A 27790-nucleotide genomic window follows, 5' to 3' on the forward strand; every position below is an offset into this window, starting at 1 on the left:
CAGCCCTAAAAAGGAACAGAGTTCCAACAGAGGTCAACACGGCCGCAGCTGGAAAACACATCATGAGTGAAAGAAGCCAGACACAAAAGCCCACCTGTTGTATGACTGTGTATATCAAGTGTCCACAATACGCACGTGTACACGTACACGTACACGGTTTCCGGGGAGGGCTGGAGAGTGACTGCTGACAGGCACGAGGTTTCTTCTGGCTTAGGAAGCCTGTTCTCAGCTGGGTGGGTGGTGATGGTTGGATGAGTCTGAATACAACTAACAGTCCATTCATTTGTGTGTACATGGGTGGATTGGCGTGTATTTGACTTATAGCTAAATAGAGCTGTTACAGAAATAAAAAAAAAAACAAAACAGTGAAAGAAACCTGTTACAGAAAAAGTCCTAGGTGCAGGACTTTAAAAAAAAACTATTTTTTTTGGCTCTGGTGGGTCTTTTGTTGGTGCACGTGGGCTTTCTCCAGTTGTGGCGAGCAGGCGCCCCTGTCCACTTGCAGCCGGTGGACGTCTCATTGTGATGGCTTCTCTTGTTGCAGAACACGGGCTCTTGGGCGCACGGGCTTCAGTAGTTGTAGCCCCCTGGGCTCTGGAGCCCAGGCTCAGCGGTTGTCGTGCACAAGCTTTCTGCCGCTGTGGGACATGGACTCTTCCCTGACCAGGGCTCTAACCTGTGTCTCCTGCTTTGGCAGGCAGATTCTTTAACCACGGGACCCCCAGGGAAGCTCTACGTGCAGGATTGATGGGTGAGACATAACTTGTCAATAATTTTAAAACACCCATCTTTTTTTTTTTTTTTTTTTTTGGAGGAAGGAGATCCGGAGAGCAAAGGGGTCCGTCTGGATCCCCTGTTTCTGGTGTGTTTTTGAGTGTGTGTGTACTCTGCTGCCCCTTCCGTAAAAGGTAGGCCTTGCAGATGTAGACTGGATGAGGGGTACAGACCAGGAGAAGGGTGCATCCCTGGTCTCCCACAGGGAATCGGGGCCCAAGCTGGATCCCTTTACTCCTGGGTCGTTCTGAAGCCAGTCTGAGAACAGGTAGGTGTCACAGAGCTGTCACCGACACGTCCTCCTGTCTGCGTCCTGGGGACTGGTTTGCTCATTCGGTGGGGGGAGCTCATGGACCCTCTTTCTGCATTGCAGGTTGAAGAAGGCAGCAAAGCTGCGGCCGTGGACAAACTGCTGGCCGGAGACGAGATCGTGGGCATCAATGATGTCGGTCTGTCCGGGTTTAGACAGGAGGCCATCTGCTTGGTGAAGGGGTCGCATAAGACCCTGAAGCTGGTGGTGAAAAGGTAAGACCTGGGTGTCAAGCCTTGTTTACGGACAGAGATGAGCAGGCCAGCAAAGCGTGGAGTCTGTTGGCTGCCCTGTGTCAACTGTGACAGTCCTGATGTGGACGTGTGTGTGTGTGTGTGTGTGTGTGTGTGTAAACATGTGTGAGCGTGTACACTTAGGAAGTACATGAGTGATTCCGCTCTTGGCCAAGGATGAATCCAACTTCACAAATTTGAAAGATTTCCTTTTCTTCTTCTTTTTTTTAAATTTAGTTTTATGTTGGAGTATAGTTAACTTAGCTAAAGCTCCGATACTTTGGCCACCTGATGCAAATGGACGACTCTTTGGAAAAGACAGCAAGTTGAATCAGTTATACATACATATACATATACACAAACACACACACTCTTTTTTAGATTCTTTTCCTGTGCTTGTCACAGAGTATTGAGTAGAGTTCCTGGTAACGGTCAGTTCTTACAAGATTCCTTTTTTAATTACTTCTGAGTGTTAATTTTTGACTTATGAAGTGATTTTGATTCCTTAAATCTTATCCCTGGCAATAGCTGATTCTCTAAATGAAGCAAAGTGTCATGGCCCAGTTTTAACACAAGGTGGCAGGCTACCGGATTTTCGGGTCTCATGCTAACGTGGAGTGATGTACACGGACATCCAGGTGTTTCTAGCACTGTGCTGAGCTCTGGGGCGGGCAAGCGTACTTGCTTAGAAAGCAAATTGTGAATAGGAGTTGGGATAATTTGAGGGGGTTAGAGAGTGAAACTGGGGACCTGATGCTTTTACACGCAGGAACTAGAACAGTACAGCTGGGCAGCTCAGAGGTATTGATGATTGTTTTGGGCCACACTGGCTCCAAAGCTTGCTGGCTTCCCTGGTGGCTTAGCTGGTAAAGAATCTGCCTGAAGTGCAGCAGACCACGGTTCGATTCCTGGGTTGGAAAGATCCCCTGGAGAAGGGATAGGCTACCTACTCCAGTATTCTTGGACTTCCCTGGTGGCTCAGCTGGGAAAGAATCCGCCTGCAATGTGGGAGACCTGGGTTTGATCCCTGGGTTGGGAAGAGCCCCTGGAGAATGGAACGGCTACCCACTCCAGTATTCTTGCCTAGAGCATTCCATGGAATTCTTGCAAGATCTTAGTTCCCTGACCAGAGATCAGACTCAGGGCCCCAAAGTGATGGCACCAGGGTCTTAACCACTGCACAGCCAAGAAATTCCCGTGACTGCTTTTATATAGAGAAATAATCCTCCACTTGGTATTTCACAGTTGGCTCATTCACAGTACAGTGTTGACCTGCCTTTTTTAAACAGAATTAGTCCAGTCTTTTCCAAGATTGGCTGTAAATTTTAAAAAGTAAATTGACCTCCCCTCGCACTTCAGTTTTTAGTACAGACTTGAAGACATATCCCAAAGGATTTTTTTGGGGGAACCAAAATAGCATCCACGGAGGAGGTTCAGAAAGTGAAGAAGGAGAAAGTTTTCTTTGCCGCATTAACGGAGCAGCCTCATTGCTCCATGGAATAGGCGATTGTCCTGGTAAATCAGAAAACGAGTGTCCCGGTGTGGCTGTCTCTGAGCCCTTCGGGGTGGAGGGGACGAGAGAGATGCTGCCGTGGTGTAGCGTTTCTTTGGGGTCACCTCATCGACCTCTGCACTTATAAAGAGAAGCTTTTGGGGTTCGGTGTGGTGTGTTCCCGGGGTCAGCAGCACATTTGGTCCCCCGGGAGCGGTCAGCTGCGGTGACCCCAAAGGGTTCTACGCAGTGCCCTCAAAGGGTTTGCTCACTGCGCAGTGGTCAAAACAAGCACTCTTTAGGGGTGGCTGCTGGAATACCAGCTACAGTTTTCTCCAAGTGTGATTTTTTTATTCTGCATTTATCAGTCCTGAGAGTGACACATGGATGTGGGAAACCATTTCACTTTTCATGTTGTCGTTAAGTATTTACTTTTATTTATTTGGGTGTGCCGGGTCTTAGTTGTGGCACCTGGGATCTAGTTCCCTGACCCGGGCTGGAACCCCTGGCGCCCTGCATTCAGAGCGCAGTTTCTTAGCCACTGGACCACCAGGCAAGTCCCAATATTCACTTTCAAAAGGGAATTGCATGGAATCCATCAACCTTTTTCCCACCCCAACTCCATCCCCTCGTTTTGCCTCTCTGAAGAGCGGCCGTGTCAGTACTACTCTCTTAGGTTTCCTTTTAGAAACAGGTGCTTGTGTAAACGTTTACACATGAAAGTGGAGTTTGTTGAGCGCCCTGAAGTCTGACTCATGACTTGTCCTAACGACCCCACGATGCTCCGAGGTCTGGATGGTCCACTGTGTGGGTAACAGATCCTTTCCGCGTGGACGTTTATGGTGCTTCCGGAGTATTCATGCAGCAGACACTGCTGTGCTGTGACGCCTTTGCACCCAAGTCCGCTTGTGTGTAAGTCATCGTGGTCCATTCCTCATGTGAGAGTTTCAGTTTTAGCATCGGTCCTTCCAATGAACACCTAGGACTGATCTCCTTTAGGATGGACTGATTAAACCTCCTTGCAGTCCAAGGGACTCTCAAGAGTCTTCTCCGACACCACAGTTCAAAAGCATCAATTCTTCGACGCTCAGCTTTCTTCACAGTCCAATTCTCACATCCGTACATGACCACTGGAAAAACCATAGCCTTGACTAGACGGAACTTTGTTGGCAAAGTAATGTCTCTGCTTTTCAATATGCTATCTAGGTTGGTCATAACTTTCCTTCCAAGGAGTAAGCGTCTTTTAATTTAATGGCTGCAGTCACCATCTGCAGTGATTTTGGAGCCCAAAAAAATACCTGAGTTTTCCAATAGGCAAAAGAATACCTCCCTGTGTGCATGCTTTATCACTCCGTCGTGTCCGACTCTTTGCGACCCCGTGGACTGTAGCCCACCAGGCTCGTCTGTCCATGGGATTCTCCAGGCAAGAATACTGGAGTGGGTTGCCATTTCCTCCTCCAGGGGATCTTTCCAACCCAGGGACTGAACCTGTATTTCCACTGTTTCCCCATCTATTTCCCATGAAGTGATGGGACCAGATACCATGATCTTAGTTTTCTGAATGTTGAGCTTTAAGCCAACTTTTCACTCTCCTCTTTCACTTTCATCAAGAGGCTCTTTAGTTCCATATTTTGCCATAAGGGGTGGTGTCATCTGCAATCTGAGGTTATTGATATTTCTCCCGGCAATCTTGATTCCAGCTTGTGCTTCTTCCAGCCCAGCGTTTCTCATGATGTAGTCTGCATATAAGTTAAATAAGCAGGGCGACAATATACAGCCTGGACGTACTCCTTTTCCTATTTGGAACCAGTCTGTTGTTCCATGTCCAGTTCTAACTGTTGCTTCCTGACTTGCATATAGGTTTTTCAAGAGGCAGGTCAGGTGGTCTGGTATTGCCATCTCTTTCAGAATTGTCCACAGTTTATTGTGATCCACACAGTCAAAGGCTTTGGCATAATCAATAAAGCAGAAATAGATGTTTTTCTGGAACTCTCTTGCTTTTTCGATGATCCAGTGGATGTTGGCAATTTGATCTCTGGTTCCTCTGCTTTTTCCAAAACCAGCTTGAACATCTGAAAGTACATGCTTCACATATAGCTGAAGCCTGGCTTGGAGAATTTTGAGCATTACTTTACTAGCGTGTGAGATGATGCACATAGTAAGGACTTTTAAAACTCTATACTAAGTTATATTTTTTAATTAAATTATTATTTGTTTGTTTGGCTGTGCCAGGTTAGTCTCAGCATGTGGGATCTAGGACCACGAATTGAACCTGGGCCCCCTGCATTGGGAGCATGGAGTCTTAGCCACTAGGTATACCCAGGAAGTCCTGTGAGTGCTTTTAAAATTGAGTTCTTAAATCAATAACATATATCCTTCTCTGCTTGGCCACTCAGTCATGTCTGACTCTTTGCACCCCGTGGACTGCAGCCCGCCAGGCTCCTCTGTCCATGGGGGTCCGTAGGCGAGAATACCGCAGTGGGTTGCTCTTCCTTTCTCCAGGGGATCTTCCCGACCCAGAGACTGAACCCGAGTGTCCTGTCTCCTGCATTGACAGGTAGATTCTTTACCACTGCACCGCCTGGGAAGCCCGTATCCTTCTCTGTCTAATCTCCCCATTCTCATCTGTCTCCATCCCTAGGCAATCACTATTCTGACTTGTATGTCTGAGAAGAGCAGTTTTCTAGTGTTTTATGCCTGGGGCTTCCCTGGTGCCTAAGTCAGGTAAAGAGACCGCCTGCAATGCAGGAGACCCAGATTCCATGTAGAACTCCACAAAAGATCACATACTGGTTTTTTAAGTGATTATAAAGGCACTCTACAGTGAATTCATTGACTGAGCCAGCAACACACAAGTAATCCAATGTTGGAGGTTGACCAGATGGCAGAGGCGCTTCCTTAACCCTTAAGTACCTAACCACTCCAGGCACCTTAAGAAAAAGGTGGCTTTTCTGATAAAGACTGAAGACAGCTTAGGGTCCTGATGGTGCGAGTGGCCAGTGCAGCTTGGGTTGTTCTGGGAGGATCTGCGGAAAGGCATGTATGCACCTCAAGGTGAAACAGGCTTTGTGAACAATGTGGGCAGTTTTTTTCTGGTTGGTTGGTTTGGTCTTTTTGTTTTTTTGTTTTCTTTTCAGGGGAGGGGTCTATGCTAGGTCTTCGTTGTTGCACAGGCTTGTCTCTAGTTGTGGGGAGCTGGGGGGGGGCGGTGGTCTACTCTATTTGCGGTGTGTGGGCTTTCTCATTGCAGTGGCTTCTGTTGTTTCGGAGCATGGGCTCAGTAGTGGTCACACGTGGGCTTGGTTGCTCCTAGGCCTGGGGGATCTTCCCAGACCAGGGATCGAACGCGTGTCCCCTGCATTGGCAGGCGGGTGATCCTTCACCACTGGACCACCAGGGCAGTCCCAAAGTGGGAATTGTGGTTGACATACTTCCCTCCCGCTGGTGACGTCTGCTGGCTGTGTTTGTCTTTCTCGTCCTTGCCGAGAGTCACAAAGTGGAGACATCTGGTTTCTCGGGCCCCACATATCTTGTCATCATTTAGAAGCCGGAGCCCAGAGGGCAGTGCCTTGGGGGACAGGAACCCCGATCACTGTCTGTGTGCAGCCAAGCTTCTTTCCCGGACAGATGAGAGCCGGCACTGCCTCCCTCCCAGGGTCGTGTTGTCAGGGAACAAAGAAGGGTCACAGGAGCCCCATGGGTGCACATACATCCTCCTCTGACACACCCAGGCTCATCCTGGCATCTGCCTGGAGTCAGAGGACTCGGGGAGCAGGGGGAGCCGCTGGCCTACCTCCTGGGCGCTTTGTTGTTCCCTCTTTCTTAGCCAAGGAACTGCTGCACACAGGGAAGTTCAGGATGTGGGAACATACACCTGTCTTCCCCGCCCCGGAGATCCTGATGGGCAGGTGTGGGAGGGATATGGGCAGTGGTATTTCCTTGAGGGCTGCCTGTATTTCCCTGAGGGCCGCCAGTTGTTTTGCTGGGCAGCTACCACGGTCACGCCACTGGCTTAAGCAAATGCGCTTGGAAAAGGTTAAGACCCAAAACTGGGTCACTTGTGGTGTTTTCCAGATTAACGGGGGTGTCCGGAAGCCCCTCGCTGTTGGGGACGCTGTTGGAGACACGCTGAGGAACGGGGAGTTCTTACCAGTGCTGGGTTCAGGCTGTGTCTGCTGGGTGCTGTCAAACCTGCATTAAAAACCTCTGCGTGCATAGTGCCCGAACCTCATCCACAGTCCTCCGCTCCGGGCAAATGACCATACGTTCAGCTCCCTTTTAGGAGTGCATGGAATTTCAATCACCGTATGGAAAATTTCTTCTAAGTATCATGCTATAAGCTATACCGTGACACTTGGAATGGCTCTTTTGGTCCTTCTGCCACATTTATCTGGTGAATATGAATCTTGTTTACAGTGAGCCTCGCCTGCTGCTTCATCGTTCATCTCACTCTCGAGTGGTCCGCCCGCTGCCGTGAGCCGTTTTGCCAGGACCACACTGTCCATAAGGCAGATTCTTTGTTCCTTTCTGCCTCTTTGCCGGACGCCTTAAAGCCTTCTGTGACTCTGATTCCAGGCTAAGCTCACATTCAGGAGGAGATTACCACCCAGGGATGCAGGCTTTTGCTGCAGGAGGTGGTGAGGGTTAGCCAGACGCTGTGGCATAGTGACACATTTCAAGAAGGCAGGTGTCCGCTCCAGTGACAGCACGCACGCCTGCTCGGAGCAGGTTTCCTGCCACATGTGTGGGTTTCTCCACAGCTCTGAGGTGCAGTGAGCTCTGCACTGAGCCAGCGTCGAGTCTGGCCTGCCATCTGCCTCTGGCTCCTCCCAGCTGTCCTGAGCAGGCTGCTCTGTGCGTGGCCCCAGCAGTGATGAGCGGAGATGCTCCTGAAGCTGCAAGAGGAGAGGGGTGGCTAGGACTGGGCAGGTTGTGTCTCCCCCTCCCCATCCCTCACCCCCCCACCTCCCTTCTCCCCCACCCGCTTCCCCTCTCTCCCTTCTCCTCCCCTTTCTCCCCTCCCCCTTCTCCCCCTCCCCCCTTCTTCCCAGCCCCCCTCCCCTCCTCCAGAGCTCTTCCTGGAACAGAAACTCTGTGTTCAGGGGGATGTGTATCTTACTGGAGGTGCTTCCCTCCCTCTCCCGCTTCTCCCCCTTCCCCATCTCCCCCCTTCTCTCTTCTCCCCCCTTCTCCCCCTCCCCCTCCCCCATCTCCCCCCTTCTTCCCTCCCCTCCCTTCTCCTCTCCCGTATTCTCCCTCTCCTCTTGCTTCTCCCCCTCTCCCTCTACTCCCTCTCCCCTCCCCCCTCCCTTCTCCCCTTCCCATCTCCCCTCTCCCCTTCTCATCTCCCCTCTCCCCTCCCCTCTCCCTCTCCCTTCTCCCTCTCCCTCTCCCCTCCCCTCCCCTCCCCTCCCCCTTCTCCCCTCCCTTCTCCCCCTTCCCCCATCTCCCCTTCCCCTCCTGGAGAGCTCTTCCTGGGGCAGAAACTCGGTGTGTTCGGGGTGTCTGTCTTACCCAGGATGCTTCTGCAGAGTGGTCTGAGAGACATCATTCACATTTTAGGGGAGAAGTTTCTGTTGTGAGCGTTTGGGGGCTTATGGGCATTAGCCACTATGTTTGCTTGCTTGTTAAACTAGAGTAGACCCACGGGTTTATATTGGGCAGATGTTGTCTTGCTTGGGAGGGTAAAAAAAAAACACCACAAAGATCAGACTTGTTTTTATTAAATAAAATGGGGGGGGGACTCACACGGAACAGAACTGCTTTATTTGGGGAAAGGTTGCTCCTTTTCAGATGTAGATTTAGTGTATGGCTTAAGCAAGTGAATCAGGTGAATTATGTGAGATGTTTCCTACTCTGAGCCAAGAAGAGAGTGGTAACATGCAAGTGATGTTGATGAAATGTGGTGTGGAAAAGGTGATGGTTTCTAATATATTAAGGCATGCAGAGAATGTTGCACATATTTTTGTTTGTACACTCTTAAAACTCACCAACTCTGTTGCTTATATTTAGTTATGTTAATTTATATTTATAGTTAGTTATGTTAATGGTTGCACCTTTTTTTACTTATATTTAGTTATGTTAATGGTTGCACCTTTGAGTGTCTGTGGTATCTTGACCAAAATATCCATTGTAGGGTTGAAATGTAGCCAAGAAAGTTGTGTTGGTACCTTTATAAAAAACATCGAGTTGAATGAAACCGTGTGTTCAACAACTGGGGATATGCGCTATGATTTGTGGTTTGGACAAAGCATTTTTAGTGTTGCTGGTGCTGGGTTGGGCTTCACTGGTGGCTCAGTGGGTAAAGAATCCGCCTGCCAATCCAGGGGTCCATCCCTATGGATTGGGAAGATCCCCTGGAGTTGGAAATGCAGTCCACTCCAGTATTCTTGCGTGGAGAATTCCCATGGACAGAGGAGCCTGGCGGGCTACAGCCCCTGGGGTGGCAAAAGAGCGGGACACAACTAATCCAGTAAACAACAGCAACAACAACGGTGCTGGGTGAGACAGTCGCCCCCCACCCCCCTTTTCAGAAGTTAACAGAAAGACAGCCCGGTCATTTGGGTCTGTCCCCCTTCTGCCTGTGTTCATTGTGTGCCGTGTCTGTGCGGTCTTCCCTGTGAATACATCTGGGGAACACGAGTGGCCGAGACAAGTATGCGCGTGTCCTGGCTAGGGGACAGGTAAGGGGTGCCCCAGTCTAGTGCAGCCCTGAAGCTTTTATCCCATGCGGATGCTCCTCGGCCATGGCATTTGCCTAAAATGCTGCTGTGATGTCGGGCGTCACTTTCAGCCATTGAGGTCGCTTGGGAATTTTTATCTTCACTTCTTTTCTCTTTCTGTATAAGGGCAGGAAGTACTGGCCTCTTAATCGCCTTTCATCAAGAATGATGTCACCATCCACAGCTCCGTGTTGTCAGGTCACTGCTTGCGGAGGGGTGGTGGGTGGGGGGAACAGTCCGCCATTCAACAGACGCTCTGACGCGTGTTTTTTATTCATTCACGTATGTCGGAAGTGCTCCAGCCAGGCTGCCAACGTCATCCCCTTGGTTCCTGCCCTCGGGGGTGCTGGCAGCTGAGTGGGTGATGGGCAGGGACCCAGAAAGCTCTTGACGGAAGGAAGGAGGGTGGGCTGAAAGCCGACCTCCATGTCGAGCTGTCCTGTGAAGGCTGAGCCAGGTTGGAGACAGACGTGGCCCATGTCAGCAATGCCAGGGCCTCCTAAAGAGGCTGGCAAAGGGGATGCTCCAGGGGTATGTGGTTAGCCTGGGGCTAGAGCTGTGCATCTCAGACCCCAGCTCGCCTCTGAATGGCCAGAAGGCCTTGTGCCAGTGCAGTGTGCCCACCCGGGGAGCACATGACAACTCTGCAGGGGCCTGGGTGTCGCTCCCTGGCCGCTGGGAGCCGCTGAGGGTTGCGGAGCGAGGGCCCGATCTGCAGAGCTGAGTTGCGGGGACCTTGGAGAGGTGGGAGGCAGAGACAGCTCTGGAGACGGAGAGGCTTGAGAAGCCTGACCGGGGCAGGAAGGCAGCCGCAGCTCAGGGCGGGCTTCATTGAGTGTCTGTTGTTGTTGTTGTTCAGTCGCTCAGTCCTGTCCGACTCTTGGGGCCCCCATGGACTGCAGCACGCCAGGCTTCCCTGTCCATCACCAACTCCCGGAGTTTGCTCAAACTCACGTCCAACGAGTCGCTGATGCCACCCAACCATCTCTTCCTCTGTCGCCCCCTTCTCCTCCTGCCTTCTATCTTTTCCAGCATTACGGTCTTTTCCAATGAGTCAGCTCTTCGCATGAGGTGGCCAAAGTATGGGGTTTCAGCTTCAGCATCAGTTCTTCCAATGAATATTCAGGACTGATTTCCCTTAGGATGGACTGGTTGGATCTCCCTGCAGTCCCAGGGACTCTCAAGAGTCTTCTCCTAGTGTCTGTAGGCTGGTGCTTTGAGATGTGTTGGTTTCAAAACACTTAATAAAAAGGGTGTTTGCGGTTTTGGCTTTCCTCCAGCCCGGAAGCACCATCAGCATCATGCAGACCTCTGTCCCCCTGCGTCCGGAAGCTCCGGGGGCTGCCTGCCTGGAGCTTATCTTAGCCACCCCAGTACTCAGTGGGAAGCACCTGCAGGACTTTCCAGGCTCTCCTTTATCTTCAAGGCCCTCCCCACTGCCGTCTACTCCGACTCTTGCTTTTAAGATGGCCCCAAGTGTCACTTGGGGTTTTATTCCCCAAGAAGTCTCCCCATGGCCAGTGTCACCTGCAGCCCGCACACCCTGTGGTTCCCCTGTCACAGTGTCCAGCCAAGGCCCTGCCTTCCCTGCTGGCCTCCCAGCCTGCAGACCCTGTATTCTCAGGCCCACCGTGCTTGCGGGGACCACATGCAGGCTGTGTTTATTTTCTGAGGCAGCCGCTGATTGCTGCATTTGGAAAGGTTAGGAAAATAACCCGGCATTCACGTGATTTTTGTTTATTGCTTTTTTTTTGAGAGAAGAATTCTCTGAGATTGTGAACATTTCACTCAAGGGCTTATTTTAATAATTGCTTTTTTAAAAACTCATTTTCAAGATCTAGATCCATTCTTAATATTTAGTGGTATCCTTATCATGTTTAATATTTGTGATCTAAACGTCTTCCTTTAAAAAAAGAAAAAGACTACCTGCCATATAAAATTATTTTTAATATTGAAGTAAACTGGGATTCCCTTGTGGCTCAGAGGGCAAAGAGTCTGCCCACAGTGTGGGAGACCTGATTTCGATCCCTGGGGTTGGGAAGATCCCCTGGAGAAGGAAATGGCAACCCACTCCAGTATTCTTGCCTGGAAAATCCCATGGATAGAGGAGCCTGGCAGGCTATAGTTTCTTTTGCAAACTGAGATCAATTTTGGTGTGTACCTGGTGGAAAAGGTTTCAGGGAACCCTCCTTAGGACGGATAATTTGATTTGGAAACTAGACAAGCCAGTGTTCTGCTAGTCAACACCATAGCTTTTTCAGCATTTACATGGAAGGAATATTAGGCCGAATTAAAAATGACACTTTCGGGACTTCCCTGGCGGTCCAGTGGTTAAGACTCCGTGCTTCCGATGACAGAGGGCCCAGGTTTGATCCCAGGTCAAGGAACAGGATCCTGTATGCCACATGGCCCCCTCCAAAAAGACATTTTAGAAGAGTGACAGGGGCATGCAGAAATGCTCACCCAACCCAGCAGGCTGCAGAGGGAGAGGCCCCACCGGGTCTGCAGGACTCTTTGAACTATCTACAACAGGGGAAGAAATGCAGAGAGATGTTACTCACGGTCATCTTTAGGTTACGGGTTTTTCTACTAGTCCATGGAATTCTCTAGGCCAGAATACTGGAGTGGGTAGCCTTTCCCTTCTCCAGGAAATCTTCCCAACCCAGGGATCGAACCCAGGTCTCCTGCATGGCAGGCGGATTCTTTACCAGCTGAGCCACCAGGGAAGCTGTTTGTTGTCTTACTGGCCTTCTAATTTTTAAATGTGCCACGTTTTCTACAATACTCGTATTTATGTTTTTTCTTTTAAGATTGTCCGAGCCGCAGTAGCCATTGGAGCAGAAAGGATGTCTCTCCTATTTGCTGGGGTGACCAGTCACACTGTTAGTCTCCGGGTGGGCATGGCTTGGACTCAGCCCCCTTGCGTTTCTGGAACTGCTGGAGTTCAGAGCTCCCCGCTCAGTGGGGGGCATCAGCACCCCCTGCCCTGGCCGGATTTGGGCTCTTTTCTCCTGAGCATCCCTGCCTGCACAGCTTTGGGCATCTCTGGGCTGAGCTATGCCAGCCTCCTCCCTCCCGGAAAGGGGCGTCCTTGCTGGTTTCCCACAGCCAAGCTGGCTTGTGTCCGACTGGGGCCCGTGGTGGGGGAAGTGGGGGCAGTGAGAGGGGGGGGGTGTTCCTTCCATAGCACTCAGGTCCACTCCTGTTTGATGTCTTCTGGGGGCTCCCCGTCCCCAAGGGCTCAAGGGCACTTTAGCTGCAGTGTGGGTCTTCCCTACCCATACACATGGGGCAGTTAACCCCGAGCAGGTATCCCTTGCTCCCTCACATTGGGGCATCTTGTTTTGACTCATCCTATGGCCCGTGCCTGGTGGCTCAGATGGCAAAAGCGTCTGCCTGCAATGCAGGGAGACCTGGGTTCCATCCCCAGGATTGGGAAGATTCCCCCGGAGAAGGAAAATGGCAACCCACTCCATGGAGAAAATCCCATGGACAGAGGAGCGTGGTAGGCTTACAGTCCCGGGATCGCAAAGAGCCGGATGTGACTGAGCGACCCCACTGGCTCACTGGTGGCCTGTGCACCCCTCATGGCCCCATGCTGGCGGGCTCCCGGTGGTTGAAAGCCACACAGCGTTTATCTTGTGTAGGAAGAAACACAAGTCTCCTGAGATGAGCATCTTATATCTGCCCCTCCTGTGTCTGTTCCACCTGGGGACTCTAGGTGGCGCCAGAGCAGCATTTGGTCCCCTGTGCCTTGCTGCCCAGTCTGGTCCCAATGACTGATGCCAGAGATCAGCTCTCAGCCAATCGCCCTCGTCTCTCTCATCCAGACAACCCTAGGGGCCACCTTCCCGGTGGTCCAGTGGTTAAAGATCTGCCTTGCAACGCAGGAGACGCCGATTCGAGCCCTGGTTGGGGAACCAGGATCCCACATGCTGTGCAGTGCCCAAGAAAGCCCTCATGCCATAACTAGACGGCCCGTGTGCCCCACGGGATGCAATGAAGATGCTGGTGTGCTACATCCAAGACCCGATAAATAAATATACAAAATAAATAAATTCTTAAGAAAAAAGAAAAATTTTAAAAACCCTGCCGTTTTAGCCGCCAGAGGGGCTTACAAACCACCTGAAAAGAGAAAGTTGTTCGGTCATGTCCGACTCTTTGCAACTCCATGGACTGTCGAGTCCATGGAAAATTCTCCAGGCCAGAATACTTGAGTGGGTAGCCTTTCGCTGCTCCAGGGTATCTTCCCAACCCAGGGATGGAACCCAGGTCTCCTGCATTGCAGGCAGGTTCTTTACCAGCTGAGCCACCAGGGAAGCCCAAGAATACTGGAGTGGGTGAGTAGCCTTTCCCTTCTCCAGGGCATCTTCCCAACCCAGGAATCGAACCCAGGTCTCCTTCATTGCAGACAGATTCTTTACCAGTTGAGCCACCAGGGAAGCCCAAGAATACTGGAGTGGGTGGGTAGCTAATCCCTTCTCCAGGGGATCTTCCTGAACCAGGGTCTCCTGCATTGCAGGTGGATTCTTTACCAGCTGGGCTATCAGGGAGCCTCCCTTGATTCCCAAATATGTTTACTATGCTCTAGGAAAGTCTGCAGATCTGATAAGAGCACACACATTTTAGGAAAATTTCACTGTCCCCAGTAGCCCAGTTCCTTACTTAGAGCTTGTGGGTACCACCCTTTCCACTGTGCTTTCATTTGTTTTTAAAAAGCCATAATTAGTACTGTGACCCTTGGCTGTGTCTTCTCAAAGTAGAAACATGTATCTGTGTACAGACATTGTTTAGTCACTCAGTCTTGTTTAACTCTTTGTGATCCCATTGACTGTAGCCCACCATGCTCCTCTGTTCATGGGATTCTCCAGGCAAGAATCCTGGAGTGGGTTGCCATCTCCTCCTCCAGGGGATCTTCCCAACCCAGGGATCGAACCTGCGTCTCCTTGCATTGGCAGGTTGCCTCTTTACCACTGAGCCACCTGGGAAACCCGTGTGTAGACATACTTGGCTGTATTGTGCTTCACAGATCCTGGCGTTTTGTTTTTTTGTTTTTTACAAATTAAAAATTGTGGCAGCCCTCTCAAGCCATTAGTGCCATTAGTTAGCCTGTTGGTGACATTTTTCCAACAGTACTTGTTCACTTTGTCTCTTTGTGTCTCACATTGTGGTAATTCTCACAGTGTTTCGAACTTTTCTGCCATCACATTTGTTACGGTCTCTGTGGTCAGTGATCTTTGAATTTACTTGCATTACTACTAGGGCTCTGGAGGCTCAGAGGATGGTTAGCATTTTTTAATTGAAAATAAGGTCTGTACATTGTTTTCGTAAACATGCTGTTGCACACTTGGTAGACTCGAGTGTAGTGTAAACACAATGTTTATAGGCACGGGGAAACCAAAGCACGCACGTGGCTAGCTTTATTACCGTATTTGCTTTGTTGTGAGGGTCTGGAGCCCAACTTAGAATCTCTCTGAGGTCTGCCTATATTATCTTCTAAAATAGGATGAGAAACATTTACTCCTCTCAGGGTGCAGGACTGCCCCAGTAAACCATCTCTTTCCCACTCTTTCCTGTTACAGAGTTGCAATAATTTGCCACACGGTGTGAGGCCTTTCCTTTTCCCAGCCTCTCTTTCCTTTGCCTGCAGTCTGTCTAGTTTTCTCCCTTCGTTAATTACCTGTGAAGGAAGATGAAAGACGTTCTGGATATCATAGCACAGAAAAAGCCATCTGAAAATGAAATTCACGTGGCCAGAAGCTTCCTTACGAGGATCTTGAGAAACTCTATGAGGTACAGTCTTGGTTTTTACAATCGCCTTACTCCCGAGGTGGGATGGATTCATCCGTTTTATGCTTCAGTTTGTAGGCAGTTGTCATCAAGTCAACACCTTCCGCATTTTTGCCACCCATGGGTTTTTTTTTTTTCCTCGTTAATTATCTGAGTCATCAGAAGGTTTGTGTTGTAAATAACTTTCGGGGTTTTCATTACTATTCGTTATTGCATAAGAGTGTTTAATGTTCTTGCCTGTTGGAAAGAATCTTTGACATCCATCAGGTACTTAGAGGCTCAGTTGTGCCCTTCAGCTCCCATCTGGAGTTGCCCGTGGCGAGACTGGTCTGTCCTGAATTGCAGGAGCAGGAGAGGCAAGTGTGCACCGTCTCCTCACGCAGCAGCTCGCCCTGGAGGCTCTGTGACGTTCATACGGCAGCTGCACAGATTTCCGACACCTGGGCAGGTGTGGTCAAACCCTAATAAGCCGTCATGGATGATGGTGCCTGTGGCAGGGGCAGGGAAGGCGCCTGTGACATTCAGAAGCCCTGGCAGGAATGGACTGGAGCCCGCTGGTCTAGGGCATGGTGATGCCCACCATGGGGGACCCTTAGATGACTTCAGACACTCTGACAGGCTCAGGGCAATACATGTCCACTGATCCCCTTTAGGGCTTCCCTGGTGACTCAGATGGCAAAGAATCTGCCTGCAATGCCAGGGACCCAGGTTTGATCCCTGGGTCGGGAAGATTCCCTGGAGAAGGGAATGGCAACTCACTCCAGTATTCTTGCCAGGAGAATCCCATGGACGGAGAGGAAGCTGGTGGGCTATGTCCATGGGTTTGCAAAAAGTTGGATATGACTGAGTGACTAACACAGACACACAGCCATAAACACACACACACACACACCAGTCCCATGGACAGAGGAGCCTAGTACGCTATAGTCCATGGGTTTGCAAAGATTCAGGTACGACTGAGTGACTGACCCACACATACACACACACAGTCCCCATTGAACTCCTACAGGCTCAGAGCAATACGTGTCCACTGGTCTCTGTTAGGGCTTCCCTGGTGGCTCAGGTGGTAAAGAATCTGCCTACAATGCAAGATACCTGGGTTCGATCCCTGGGTTGGGAAGATCCCCTGGAGAAGGAAATGGCAACCCACTCCAGTATTCTTGCCAGGAGAATCCCATGGACAGAGGAGCCTGGCGGGCTACAGTCCATGGGGTTGCAAAGAGTTGGATACCACTGAATGACTAACACAGACACACACACACACACACAGACACACCCACCCACCCACCCCCCCAATCCCATGGACAGGGGAATCTGGCAAGCTACAGTCCATGGGCTTGCAAAGAATCAGATACGACTGAGTGACTAACACAGACACACGCATGTACGCACACAGACACACACACACTCCCCACTGACTACAGGACAGCCATGTTTGCCTAAGTGAGTGGATAAATAAATGCACCCAATCCTGTAACACCCAGCCCACACCTTCTCCTCAAGGAGGCCAGGGGTGTCTGCAAAGTTGCACTGACATGGGCAAGACAAAAGATGCTGCTGTGGTTTTTGGTGGGGAGACGGGAAAGGGAAGGCAAGATGTATCTTATCTTCTTACCTCGAAGAAATTTGGAGGACTTCCCTGGCAGTCTAGTGCTTAACGACCCAGCTTCCAGAGCAAGGGCTATGGGTTTGATCCCCAGTCAGGAAACCAGGATTCTACTATGCCAAAAAAAAAAAAAAAAAAAAAATTGAAAACATGTTTAAAAAGAAACAGAATCATTTTGGCAGCCCAAGGGCCAGTTTGCACCTGGAAACCAGTGATTGTCACTCTGTGCTCAGACCAGTTCTCCAGTAACGAACCTGTATCAGGAGTGTTGGTGGCCAGATGTTAAAGGGGAAGTGACCGCGCCCGACCACGATGCAGCCTCTCAGTCCTTTCTAGGCATGAAGCGGTCCTCGGTGTGATGTCCCTGACTCGTCTGCATCCCTTTTTTTTTTTCCTACCCCCAGGAGGAATGAGCTGAGCTGGAGGCCACACTCCTGGCATGCCACCAAGTTCTCCGACAGCCAGTCCGAGCCAGCTGCACCTCTGTTTCCCTGCCCCTCTCGGCCGAGCCGGTACCACGCCAGGTAGGCGCACCTTCTGCCTTCTCCCCCGCCTCCCCGGGGGCTGGGGAGCTGCTTTCACTTTCTGCCACACCGCTGACAGCCCTGCCCTGTTGTCACCACGTGTTTCTTTCTTTTCCTTCCTGTTGCAGTGTAGTTCATTTATGGTAGTCTTCATTTCAGCTCTGCAGCATCAGATCCGATCTGATCAGTCGCTCAGTCGTGTCCGACTCTTTGCGACCCCATGAATCGCAGCACGCCAGGCCTCCCTGTCCATCACCAACTCCCGGAGTTCACTGAGACTCACGTCCATCGAGTCAGTGATGCCATCCAGCCATCTCATCCTCTGTCGTCCCCTTCTCCTCCTGCCCCCAACCCCTCCCAGCATCAGAGTCTTTTCCAATGAGTTAACTCTTCGTATGAGGTGGCCAAAGCACTGGAGTTTCAGCTTTAGCATCATTCCTTCCAAAGAAATCCCAGGGCTGATCTCCTTCAGAATGGACTGGTTGGATCTCCTTGCAGTCCAACGGACTCTCAAGAATCTTCTCCAACACCACAGTTCAAAAGCATCAATTCTTCAGAGCTCAGCCTTCTTCACAGTCCAACTCTCACATCCATACATGACCACAGGAAAAACCACAGCCTTGACTAGACGAACCTTTGTTGGCAAAGTAATGTCTCTGCTTTTCAATGTGCTATCTAGGTTGGTCATAATTTTCCTTCCAAGGAGTAAGCGTGTTTTAATTTCCCAATTTTTCAAGCTGCTACTCCCATCTAATGGGCTTCCCAGGTAGCTCAGCTGGGGAAAGGATCCGCCTTGCAATGCAGGAGACCCTGGTTCAATTCCTGCATCCATAAGATCCCCTGGGGAAGGGATAGGCTACCCACTCCAGTGTTCTTGGAATGCAGGAGACCCTGGTTCGATTTCCTGGGTTGGGAAGATCCCCTGGGGAAGGGATAGGCTACCCACTCCAGTATTCTTGGAATGCAGGAGACCCCGGTTCAATTCCTGGGTCGGGAAGTTCCCCTGGAGAAGGGCTAGGCTACCCACTCCAGTGTTCTTGGAATGCAGGAGACCCCGGTTCAATTCCTGGGTTGGGAAGTTCCCCGAGAGAAGGAATAGGCTACCCACTCCAGTGTTTTTGGGCTTCCGTGGTAGCTCAGCTGGTAAAGAATCCACCTGCAAGGTGGGTGACATGGGTTCGATCCCTGGCTTGGGAAGATCCCCTGGAGGAGGGCATGGCAACCCACTCCAGTATTCTGGCCTGGAGAATCCCCATGGACAGAGGACCCTGGCGGGCTACCATCCATGGGGTTGCAGAGAGTTGGACACGACTGAGCGACTAAGCACAGCACACACATACTTCATTGAAAGTTATTGTAAAATATTGGCTGTGTTCCCTGTGCCATACAATATATCATTGTAGCGTATTTATTTTATCGTTTGTACTTTACTGCCCTACCTCTGTCCTGCCCCTCCCCCTTCCCTCCCCCCACTGGTAATCACTAGTTCGTTCTGTATGTCTGTAAGTCTGCTTCTGTTCTCTTTGTTGTTGATTCCACATGTAAGTGACATTATGCAGTATTTGTTTTTCTCCACCTTAGTTCATCAAACACAATGCCTTCCAGGCCTGTCCTTGTTGATACGAATGGCAAAATTTCATTCTTTTTTATGGCTGGGTAGTATCCCATTGTATGTGTTTGTGTGTATGATATATACCACAACTTCTTTAATCTATTCATCTGTCGATGGACTTTAAGGTCACTTCCGTATCTTGAGCACTGTAAATAATGCTGCTATGAACAATGGGGTGCATGTTATCTTTTTGAATTAGTGTTCTCATTTGGGGTGGGGACAGTTTATATATCAAGGAGTGAAACTGCTGTATGCTATGGTAGTTCTCTTTTTAGCTTTCTAGGAACTTGCTTGCTGTTTTCCAATAGTGAGCAAGGGTTCCCTTTTCTCCGTATCCTCACCAGCTTTTGTTATTTGTTGTCTTGTTGATGACAGACCTTCTGCCAGGTGAGGGTGATACTTCATTGTGGCTTTGGCTTGCCTTTCTCTGATTACCGATGCTGAGCAGCTTTTCGTGTGCCATCTGTATGTCTCCTTTGGGAAAATGTCTATTCAGGTCTTCTAACCATTATTTATTAATGTATTTTTGGGCCATGTGCGTCATGTGGGATCCTCAACTGGGGATAGAACTCTCCACCCCTGCAGGGGAAGGGCAGAGTCTTAACTGGCCTGCCAGGGAAGTCCCTTCTGCCTATTTTTTAATCAGGTATTTATTTTTCAGATAGATTTGGATCCGTTTATTTTTTACACATTAACCCCTCATTGGTCGTGTCATTGGCAAGTATTTTCTCCCATTCAGTAGGTTGTCTTCATTTTGTTGATGGTTTCCTTTCCTCTGAAAAAAACCTTTCATTTTAATTAGGTCCCGTTTGTGTATTTTTGCATTTCTTTACTTTGCCATAGGAGGCAGATCCCCAAAAATACTGCTACAATTTATGTCAAAGGGTATTCTGCCTGTATTTTGCTCTGGGAGTTTCATGGTTTCTGGTCTTAAATTTAAATCCTTAATCCATTTTGAGATTTTTTTTTTTTAATACCACGTTAGAGAATGTTCTAGTTTCATTCTTTTGCATGTAGCTATCCAGTTTTCCCAGCATGACTTATTGAAGGGGCTGTCTTTTCTCTTATATCCTTGCCTCCTTTGTCATAGACTAGTTGATGATAAGTGCGTGGGTTTATTTCAGGGCTCTCTATTCTGTTTCCTGACCTATGTGTCTGTTTTTGTGCCACTGCCATACTATTTTGATGACCATAGCTTTGTAGTGTAGTCTGATACCTCCATCTCTCTTCTTTCTCAAGATTGTTTTGGCTCTTCAGGGTCTTTGATGCTACTATGCAAATTTTAAAATTGATTTGTTCTAGTTTTGTGAAAAATGCTGTTGGTATTTTGATAGGGATAGCTTTGAATCTGTAGATTGCTTTGAGCAGTATGGTCATTTTAACAATATTCTTCCAGTCCATGGTATATATTTCCATTCTGTGTATGGCATTTTCAGTTTCTTTCATCAGTGTCTTATAGTTTTCTGACTATAGGTCTTTTACCTCCTTGGTTAGATTTTTCCTAGGTATGTATATATGTGTGTATTTTTCCTAGGTATGTATATATGTGTGTATTATTATTGTTATTTTTGTCCACACTGAGGGACACATGGGCTCTTGGTTTCCCAACCAGGGATCAAACCCACAGCCCCCACAGTGAAAGCTAGGACTCTTAAGCTCTGGACCACCAGGGACGTCTCAGTACTTAATTCTTTTTAATGCAGTTGTAAATGGTTTGTTTCCTCAGTTCCTCTGTCTGATGGTTCACTGTTAGTATGCAACCCATTTCTTTATGTTAATTTCATATCCTGCAACTTGACCAAATTCATTGATGTGTTGTAGGAGTTTTTTGGTGACATCTTAGGATTTTCTATGTATAATATCACATCATCTGCAAACAGAGGCAGTTTTACTTCTTCCTTTCCAGCTGGAATTCCTTTGATTTCTTTTTCTCTGATTGCTGTGGCTAGGAGTTCCAAAACTTTGTTGAGTGAAAGTGATGAGAATGGGCATCCTTGCCTTGTTCCTGAAATGCTTTCAGCTTTTCACTGTTGAGTATAATCTTTGCTGTGAATTTTGCATATATGGCCTTCATTATGTTGAGGTACGTCCCCTCTATGCCCACGTGGTTGAGTTTTTATCAAAATGGATGCTGAATTTTATCAAAAGCTTTCTCTGCCTCTCTCGAGATGATCATATGGTTTTTACTCTTCAGTTTGTTAATGTTGTGTATCCCATTGGTTAATTTGCAGATATGGAAGCATCCTTGGTATATCCTGGGATAAATTCCACTTGATCATAGTGTATGATCCTTTTAATGTATTTTTTTGATTCAGTTTGCTGATATTTTATTGAGGATTTTTCATCTATGTCCATCAGTGACAATAGCCTGTAATTTTATTTTTTGTGTGTGATGTCTCTGGTTTGGTGTCACAGTGATGTTGGCCACGTAGAATGAGTTCGGAAGCATTCCTTCCTTTGCAATTTTTTCAGTAGTTTGAGATGGAAAGGTGTTAACTCTTCTCTGAAAGTTTGGTAGAGTTCACCTGTGAAGCCATCTGGTCTTGGACTTTTGTTTGATGGGAGTTTTTTTTTTTTTTTTTTTTTTTAATTAGGTTGAGCTTGTTGCTGCTAATTAGTTTGTTAATATTTTCTACTTTCTGGTTTGATCTTGGGAAATGGTATGTTTCTTGAACATTTTCCATTTCTCTAGATTGTCCATTTTATTGGCATGTAGTTCATATAATTATCTCGTAAGATCCTTTGTGTTTCCGTGGTATCAGTTATAATTTCTTTCATTTCTGACTTTACTGATTTTTTGGGTCCTTTTGTTTCTTGAATCTGACTAAAGGTTTATCAATTTGGTTCATCTTTTCAAAAATCAGGTTTTAGTTTGATCTTTCTTAGTGTTTTTTAGTCTATATTTCATTTATTTCTGCTCTAATGTTCATCATTTCTTTCCTTCTACTAACTTTGGAGTTTGTGTGTTCCTTTTTCTAGTCGCTTTACATATAGGGTTAGAGTATTTGAGGTTGTTTCCTAAGATAAACTTGCATTGCTGTAAATTTCTCTCTTAGAACTGCTTTTTCTGCATCCCGTAGGTTGTGGATTGTTTTATTTTGTATGGTGCCTTTCTTGACTTCAGAATGATGTTCCTTTTCTGATGAGAAAAGTCTATGGATGCATCATTACTGGAACGATTCTAACTTTTTTTCACTAAGTAGCAGATGTATAATACTTGAAAACAAAACAAAACAAAATACCAAGAGAAAGGATGGGCAAGTGTGCTTTCTCATTTATGTCGTCTAATTGATAAATCGGTTTTGGCCGAATCCCTTTGAGCCAGCTGAGTGGGATGGCTGTGCACATCACCACCCTTCTTTAGAGATGTTTACGTGCAGATTAGAAGGCAGGAGTCACTTACGTGTTGAGCAGGACATTTTGCCAAAGCTCCCCAGGGGATTCTGTGCTACACCAGCACCCTCTCTCCCAGGTTGCTTTGTGGAGGTACGGGGGAAACCAGGGGCCTTCACAGCCCATGTGCCAGGCTTGGGACCAGCCTTGGCCTGGTGGTTTCTTGGTGACTTTGAGACAGAGGGCCTGAGAATTGTGAGTTGGTAGAAGGGGGAAGGCTGGTCCACATGGCTTACCTGGAGCCCACATTTCAGGGTCAGAAGGGCAAATGCCACCCCCAGACAGCACCATGGGGTTGTTGGCTTGGAGAAGCTTCTGCTAGCCACAGGGAGCTGACCAGGCACCTTGGTTAGTGGCCAGTGTCCTCGCTAGTCTGTTAGAAGGATAATGGTAACAGCCAGTAGTGTGCCTCTTTGGGGTGTGTGCACAAGTGCCTGTGTGAGTGTGTACGTGTATTTGTATATGTATGTGAATGTGTGTGTGCATGTGTGTGCATATGTGTGATATGCATGACTGTGTGTGTCTGTGTGTGTATTCAGAGCTAACATAAATATCTCAAAGTCAGTTTTTGACTATTACTAAATGTCTGCTGTAAAGGAAAATGTGTCTTAAATTGAATATTCCTGGGACTTCCCTGGTGGTCCAGTGGCTAGGATTCCGAGCTCCAAGGTCCCCAGTTTCAATTCCTGGTCAGGGAACTAGATCCCACATGCCACAACTAAGTCTTGGCATGGCGCAGCTAAGGAGCCCATGGGCTGCCACTAAGACATGGCCCAGCTACATAGATAAGTACAATATTACCTATTTACAGCCATAAGAGATGGTAGTATTTGGAGTCCACGGTACTTTGGAAAAACCCAGATTATCATCCCAGCGGTAACACTTAAGTGAAAAAGTGGGCCTCAGAGTGCATTATGACAGTGACTTCATGTAATAGGATCTCCATGAAGCCCATTTGGCTGTTTTTGAATTAAGACACCCATGTGCCCTGTGGAAACTGCGCTGAGCTTTATTTCTGTCTGCTTGGACTTAGAATCTCCCGGAAAAATCCACTCAGGAATGCGGGAGACAGGATGGAGAGAAATGTACTCCATTTCTGGGAGGGGACCTGGTCTGTCCTCCGAGGACACGGTGTGGAGCCCAGTGTTCATGTGACTTAGCCAGCTCACACTCTTGTGTCTTTTCCCAGGTCACACATTTTTCTTTCTTATCTTGCTTCCTCTCAAACCTCAAGTAGATGCAGTTTTTTTAACCCCCTTGAAGCATGAATGTTCCAGCTTTGTTGAGCTTTAATGAAAGCACTTTACATGCCTGGATAAATAGTTTAACCATTGAGAGCTTAAGTGTGCAATATCGTCCTATCAAAAAAAAAAAGAAGTGCATACCTAAGTCTTAAAATACTAAAAAAAATGCTAATCATCGTTTGAGCTTTCAATGAGTGGCAGTCCTTTTGCGATAGTAACATGAAAGATCACAAATCACCATGAGAAATAATAATGAAAAAATTCTGAAATACTGCAATAATTTCAAAAATGTGGCAGAGTGAACGGTGTTGGGGAAAATGGCACCTATAGGCTTGCTTGATGCAGAATTGCTACAAACCTTCAGTTTGGGGGGCAGGGAGGAAGCAGTATCAGCAAAGTGCAGTAAAATGAGGAATGCCTGTAATTTAATATTTGGGTTTTGCAAATATAATCTTATCTCTGAACTTGCCTTTTTAAGTTGAAGATCCTTCTCTTTTGATGGCCTTCCTCGTGCTAGCAGTGCATAGCATTAATTATTTCATGCACTAAACTAGAGGCTCACGAACTCGTTCCGCAAGGGGCCAGATACACTTTCTAGCTGGTGGGCAGGTGTCTTTGGCAGCTGCTCAGCTCTGAGTTTGGAGCCCTGCACACAGCCATGACCGTGTTCCCCTCAGTCTATATTTATGAGCACTGAAATTTGAATTTCAGATTGTTTTTATGGATCACGTGGTACTGTTTGAATTCTGCCCTCTCCCCCCCACTAGAAAACCTAAAAGCCATCCTTAGCTTTGTGGGCTGCGGTTTGCTATCCAGGATACTTCTGCATGCTGCGGACTTCCCCCCAGCCTGTGGGTGTTGTCTTCAGAAGTGTACTGCAGCATTGAAGGTTTTCTGTTTGGGAAAAGCCATCCAGTGGGTAGGACTCTGACCCTTTCAGCCTGCCTCGGAAAAGCTGCTCTTTGAAATGTGAAAAGTTAGATGCGGTGCGCTCACCTTCTCTGGGCTTCACCCTGGTGACTCAGGTGGTAAAGAATCCACCTGCGAATGCAAGAGATGCAGGTTCGATCCCTGGGTCCAGAAGATCCCCCAGAGAAGGAAATGGCAACCCATTCTGGTGTTCTTGCCTGGAGAATCCCATGTGCCTGGAGAATCCCATGAACAGAGGAGCCTGGCGGGCTACAGTCCATGGGGGTTGCAAAGACTGGGACACGGTTGCGTATACTCATATTCACTTTCCTGTCCAGGGATCTCCATGGGGGAAGAGTGGTTAGTGATGTCTGCATGAGGGCAGCTGCGCCCACGTGCACCGTCTCCTCTTGCCCTTCCCTACAACCTGGCCCTAAAGCACCCCTCTGTTGCCTGTGGTTTCTTCTCCTTTCCTAGCTCCTCCTCCCAGGACCTGTCGGGCGGTGCCTGGGAGCCAGCGAACCTGCAGCGCACCTCGGACCACTTCAGCTCGCTGGGGAGCGTCGACAGCCTGGACCCATCCTCCCAGCCCGACCCGTCGGGGCGCCTCTCGGCGGCCAAGTCCAGCAGCAGCATCGACCGCCTGGGTGGTGCCAGCAAGCGGGACTCAGCTTACGGTTCATTCTCCACCCGCTCCAGCACCCCGGACCACACCCTGCCCAAGGCGGACGCGTCCTCAGCCGAGAATATCCTCTACAAAGTGGGCCTGTGGGAGGCCTCCGCTGCAGCGGACAGACGGCCGGGCCTAGCGGCCGGCGACCCTCAGGGCACCGAGGAGCCCCTGGGGTGCTTACCGCCCCGGGTCCCCGAGGACGGCCCCGAGCCCAAGCTAGCTGCTTGCGGGCGGTCCAGCTCCGGGCCCGTCTGGTATGTTCCGGATAAGAGACGAGCCCCTCCGTCCCCTCCCCCGCCGCCTCCCCCGCTCCGCCGTGACAGCTTCGCTGCCACCAGGAGCCACGAGCAGACCCAGGGCCCCACGTTCTCAGCAGACGCGGCCCCAGCGCAGCCCTTGCCGGGCCTGAGCCGCGTACAGCCCCACGGTGGCGACTGGAAGAGACCCGAACCCGCTGATCAGCTGTTGAGGCCGGTGCGCGGGGCTGACGGGGGGAGAGCTGCGAGCTCGGGGTGCGCTCCAGGGGCACATGTGGACTGTGGGTGGCCGGCCTGCGACAGCGGGTCCCGGGCCCTTTTGGGGGCCCCCAGCCGGCTGCAAGCTTCTCTCTCGAGCACTGACGTGCGCCGCCCGCAGCCCTCGCCCGTGTGCCAACACCCGCGCCACTCGAGCGACGAGGGCCCCTTCTTCCGCGAGGGCCCCAGGGCCACCACGTGGCTAGGGGAGCCCCTCCCCGCTGACTGCCTCGGGAACAACACCCCTGCTGCCATTGTCGTCGGAGGGCCGCGCGCAGCAGACCAGAGGGGCGACTGCAGTGCGCAGAGCCGCTACTACTGCGTGATGTCCAGACCCGGTCCCCAGTGGGGCGCCCCGGCCCCTCAGCCCCGCTGCTACCCGTCCCGGCTGGAGGGCACCCCGGGCGCACGGCAGAGAAGCAGGGCAGACCCGGTGGACAGGGCACCCGAGGACCCACCGGGGGCTGGTCTCCTGGACAGAGGCGGCAGGAAGAGGGTGGTGGGCAGCTTGGACGACGGGGGCGGCGAGATCTGCCCCCTGCAGACGCCCATGCTGCACTCGCTGAGCCGGGAAAGGGCGTGCCCACCCGAGACCGGCCACAAGGACATGGCGGCGGCGCCGTCTGAGGCCCTGGCAGGCAAGCCCCTCCGGAGGAGCGACCGCTTCGCCACCACCCTGAGGAATGAGATCCAGCAGCGGCGAGCCAGGCTGCAGAAGAGCCGGAGCACGGCCACCTTGGCCAGCTCCGCGGAGGAGGAGGGGGAGGCGGAAGACGACGTGGAGACTGAGGCACACGGCTCCTGGGCGCAGCCAGTGGGCGCCCCGGAGACCACCTTCCCCAGCGGCACCTATAAGGATCACCTGAAGGAGGCGCAGGCCCGCGTCCTGAGGGCCACGTCGTTCCGGCGCCGCGACCTGGATCTCAGCCTGGCGGACCCGGAGCCAGCCCCCCGCGTCTGGGAGGGGGCCCCTGGTGCCAGGCCACCCTTGTGCGCTGCCGGCAGTGGCAGCGGCAGCGCGCGCATCGGGAGCCGGAGGCGCTTCACTGCTGAGCAGAAACTGAAGTCCTACTCGGAGCCCGAGAAGATGAACGCAGTGGGGCTGACGGACCAGCGCCCTGCACCCCGCGATGAGACGCTGCGCACCTTTGCTGACAGGTGGAAGTTTTTTGAGGAAACCAGCAAGCCCGTGGGCCCCCAGCCCGGGCCGAGGCCGGCGCCCTGTGGCTTCCCCAGGGAGAAGCCGGAGATGCTGTGGATAGTGGGCCCTGGAAAAGACGGAAAGGCGGGGAGACCCATCCCGCCAGAGCGGCTCGGCACCTTCGCAGAGTATCAAGCCTCCTGGAGGGAACAGAGGAAAGTCCCGGAAGCCAGGGGTGGCGGGAGGTACCACTCCGCCGACAACATCCTCGACGTGGGTGTGGACCAGGAAGAGAGGCCGCAGTACGTCCACGAAAGGTCCCGGTCATCGCCTTCCACAGACCTCTACAAGCAGGTAAGCATCCTGCAGGGGACCAGATGCAACTCCCGCTGACCCCAAGGCACAAATGGGATACCCACGGAATAGCATGGCCCAGTGTCGTGGTGACTTGTGTCCTGATGTCCAAGCGTTTCTGTGCACCAGGCTCAGCCAGTATATCAACTCCTGCGAGTGGTACCTGGGGACCAGGTCCACACATTCATGACAATTGCAGGTGCCCTGGTTTCCCCCACATCTCGAGTTCCCAGCCTCATCTTAGCTGAAGCTGTCTTCCCCCCAGCCTCATCTCTAGCTGAAGCTGTCTTCCCCCTCGATTAGCTTGCTGTTAATACAAAGGGAAGAAATTGGGGGAACAATAGAAAATGGTTAAGTTGTCCTCTGAAATGAAAAGGGGTGCTTTATGTCCACCCTTAACACAACACATGTTAGACACTTTTCAAATACTGATGTCGCTTCATACTTTGACTGTTCTCATTTGGTTTTTATTTTATGGGATCAGATATTTTTAAAGAT

The 27790-nt window shown here is 50.1% G+C and overlaps 1 protein-coding gene across 6 annotated transcripts in view; it reads left to right on the forward strand.

The window, feature by feature from the left end:
* The window catches only part of SHROOM2 (shroom family member 2), a 152797-nt gene that overhangs the window by 70699 nt on the left and 54308 nt on the right, over positions 1-27790 (forward strand). For 5 of the 6 annotated variants that reach the window (XM_044937498.2, XM_044937497.2, XM_025277277.3 and 2 more), the window contains exons 2-4: positions 1148-1299; positions 17332-17451; positions 25087-27292. In XM_044937498.2, coding sequence (XP_044793433.2) covers positions 1148-1299; positions 17332-17451; positions 25087-27292 — 2478 coding nt within the window. Of the gene's footprint in view, positions 1-1147; positions 1300-17329; positions 17452-25086; positions 27293-27790 lie in introns of those variants that run through there. The other variant, XM_025277281.3, reaches the window with a different exon arrangement.

This window comes from Bubalus bubalis, chromosome X (assembly GCF_019923935.1).
Source record: "Bubalus bubalis isolate 160015118507 breed Murrah chromosome X, NDDB_SH_1, whole genome shotgun sequence".
Taxonomy (NCBI): domain Eukaryota; kingdom Metazoa; phylum Chordata; class Mammalia; order Artiodactyla; family Bovidae; genus Bubalus; species Bubalus bubalis.